The following is a 2634-nucleotide window of genomic DNA, read 5'->3' as shown; positions in this document are numbered from 1 at the left end:
ATCCACCTCTTCTCCACCCAGATGTAGTCCTGGAGAGGCGCCAGAAGAGGTGTTTGGGAGAAGCCAATTCCTGGGCATGGGGCAAGGGTGTGGCATTGGGGCCGCTCTGAGACCTGTGTATAAGCCTCTAAAGTTGGAAGAAGACAGAAGAGAGTCGCGAAGCCAGGACGCAGTTGGGAGGGCGAGCGGGCTGCAGAAGCGCGACTGATAGGGGCGGGCGCGCGGGACGTGGCAGCCACGGTGCTAGAGAGATCGCCCGGTCCCCGCCACTCCGGACCCCGCCTCCGTTGGCGGCTGCTCTGCGTTTCTCCGACTCCGAACCAGACGCAGCGGCAGCCGCTGGCGCGCTGCCCACACAGGACCACGGACCCAGAGGCCCGCGAACACTGGTCCATTTCCTGTCCCATCGTGGGGACCAGAGGCGCACAAGACTGTTACCATTACGGGATCCCAAGCAGTGCAGGGTGAGCGCTCCTCCGGTCTGGGGAAGGTCAGCTGCAGGACCCGGAGCACCCTCTGGGGTGCCGGATGGGGCCTTCCGCGGGGCGCAGGGGCCAAGTTGGGACCGCGCGCAGGGAGCCCAAGCTACCCAGCGCGACATGCTGCCTCCTGGGCGCAACGGCACAGGGCATTGGGCGCGGCTGGGATTACAGAGGCAACTGGCGCAGGTGGACGCCCCCGGGGGCTCGGCAGCCCGGCTGGGACCCGCGCAGGTGGTCACCGCAGGCCTCCTGACTCTCCTAATCGTCTGGACCTTGCTTGGCAATGTGCTAGTGTGTGCTGCCATCGTCCGCAGCCGCCACCTGCGTGCCAAAATGACCAACATCTTCATCGTATCCCTGGCCGTCTCAGACCTCTTCGTGGCATTGCTGGTTATGCCCTGGAAGGCCGTGGCTGAGGTGGCTGGGTACTGGCCCTTTGGGGCATTCTGCGACGTCTGGGTGGCCTTTGACATCATGTGCTCCACCGCCTCCATCCTGAATCTGTGTATCATCAGCGTGGACCGTTACTGGGCTATTTCCAGACCCTTCCGCTATGAGCGCAAGATGACCCAGAGTGTAGCCCTGGTCATGGTGGGCCTGGCCTGGACCTTGTCCATCCTTATCTCCTTCATCCCCGTCCAACTCAACTGGCACAGAGACAAGGCAGGCTCCCAGGGCCGAGAGGGCCTGCGGTCCAATGGGACACCCTGGGAGGAAGGCTGGGAGCTAGAAGGGAGAACGGAAAACTGTGACTCCAGCCTGAACCGCACCTACGCCATCTCCTCGTCACTCATCAGCTTCTACATCCCTGTGGCCATCATGATCGTGACCTACACACGCATCTACCGCATTGCACAGGTGCAGATCCGCCGGATCTCCTCCCTAGAGAGGGCAGCTGAGCATGCTCAGAGTTGCCGGAGCCGTGGCGCCTGCGAACCCGACCCCAGCCTGAGAGCGTCCATCAAGAAGGAGACCAAGGTTTTCAAAACTCTGTCGATGATCATGGGAGTCTTTGTGTGCTGTTGGTTGCCTTTCTTCATCCTGAACTGTATGGTTCCTTTCTGCAGCAGTGGGGATGCCCAGGGCCCAAAGACTGGCTTCGCTTGCGTCAGTGAGACCACGTTCAACATATTTGTCTGGTTTGGCTGGGCCAACTCCTCTCTCAACCCCATCATCTATGCCTTTAATGCAGACTTCCGGAAGGTGTTCGCCCAGCTGCTGGGGTGCAGCCACCTCTGCTTCCGGACTCCAGTGCAGACGGTAAACATCAGTAACGAACTCATCTCCTACAACCAAGACACGGTCTTCCACAAGGAGATCGCTGCTGCCTATGTCCACATGATACCGAATGCAGTATCCTCCGAAGACAGGGAGGTGGGAGAGGAGGAGGAGGAGGGGCCTTTCGATCGCATGTCTCAAATCTCTCCAACGACCCCAGATGGTGACCTGGCTGCTGAGTCTGTCTGGGAGCTTGACTGTGAGGAGGAGGTTTCCTTAGGCAAAATATCACCTCTCACTCCCAATTGTTTCCATAAAACTGCTTAGAAACACCCCCATGGGCATATACAACTTTGGCCATATTTACAAGCATGGACAAATTCACCCGCTCGCGAAAGCACACACACACACACACACACACACACACACACACACATACACACACACACAAATACACACACTCCCGGTGTGCAAATACTTTCTGTAGTCCTGCTGCATAGACATCAAACAATTGTTAGCTGAGAAAATGATCCGAGGCTGTTGGAATAAATTCAGATATTCTGGACAAAGAAGAGAGTTCTGTTTAGAGACAGGAAAATGGAGTCTGGTCCTTTTAGAGTATACCTCAACTTACCCTTTCTAACAAAGGCTTGTTCTGTGACTTGCACTTGGGCTGCTTTTTAAATGACAGGTAGGAGAGTCAATTGCTGGTATGGGCTGTGACTTTTTAGAGACTTGGGTCTGTCGCCCTTTGCTCTGGCTGCTGCTTTAGTGCAGGTGGGGGGAGGGGTTCTTTTCCGTGACCGGAATTTCTTTCTGATTTGTTCTGTTCTTTCTGGTTTTTGCACAGTACATTCATTTTTGTCTGGGGGACAGTCACCTTTGCTTTGCCAGTTGGTGCTCAGTGTTGCTGCTAGAGAAACCACAAATGCAA

The 2634-nt window shown here is 56.5% G+C and overlaps 1 protein-coding gene across 1 annotated transcript; it reads left to right on the top strand.

Moving 5' to 3' along the window:
* Positions 1–599: 599 nt before the first annotated feature.
* On the top strand, positions 600–2027 carry DRD5 (dopamine receptor D5; the record flags this gene model as incomplete). The annotated part of the gene is made up of 1 exon (XM_080915201.1): positions 600–2027. The coding sequence occupies one exon, from the start codon at positions 600–602 to the stop codon at positions 2025–2027; it is 1428 nt and encodes a 475-aa protein (XP_080771327.1).
* Between the last annotated feature and the right edge of the window lie 607 nt (positions 2028–2634).

Source organism: Micromys minutus, assembly GCF_963924665.1.
Source record: "Micromys minutus genome assembly, chromosome: 1".
Lineage (NCBI taxonomy): Eukaryota > Metazoa > Chordata > Mammalia > Rodentia > Muridae > Micromys > Micromys minutus.
This window is presented reverse-complemented; position numbering and strand designations above follow the sequence as displayed.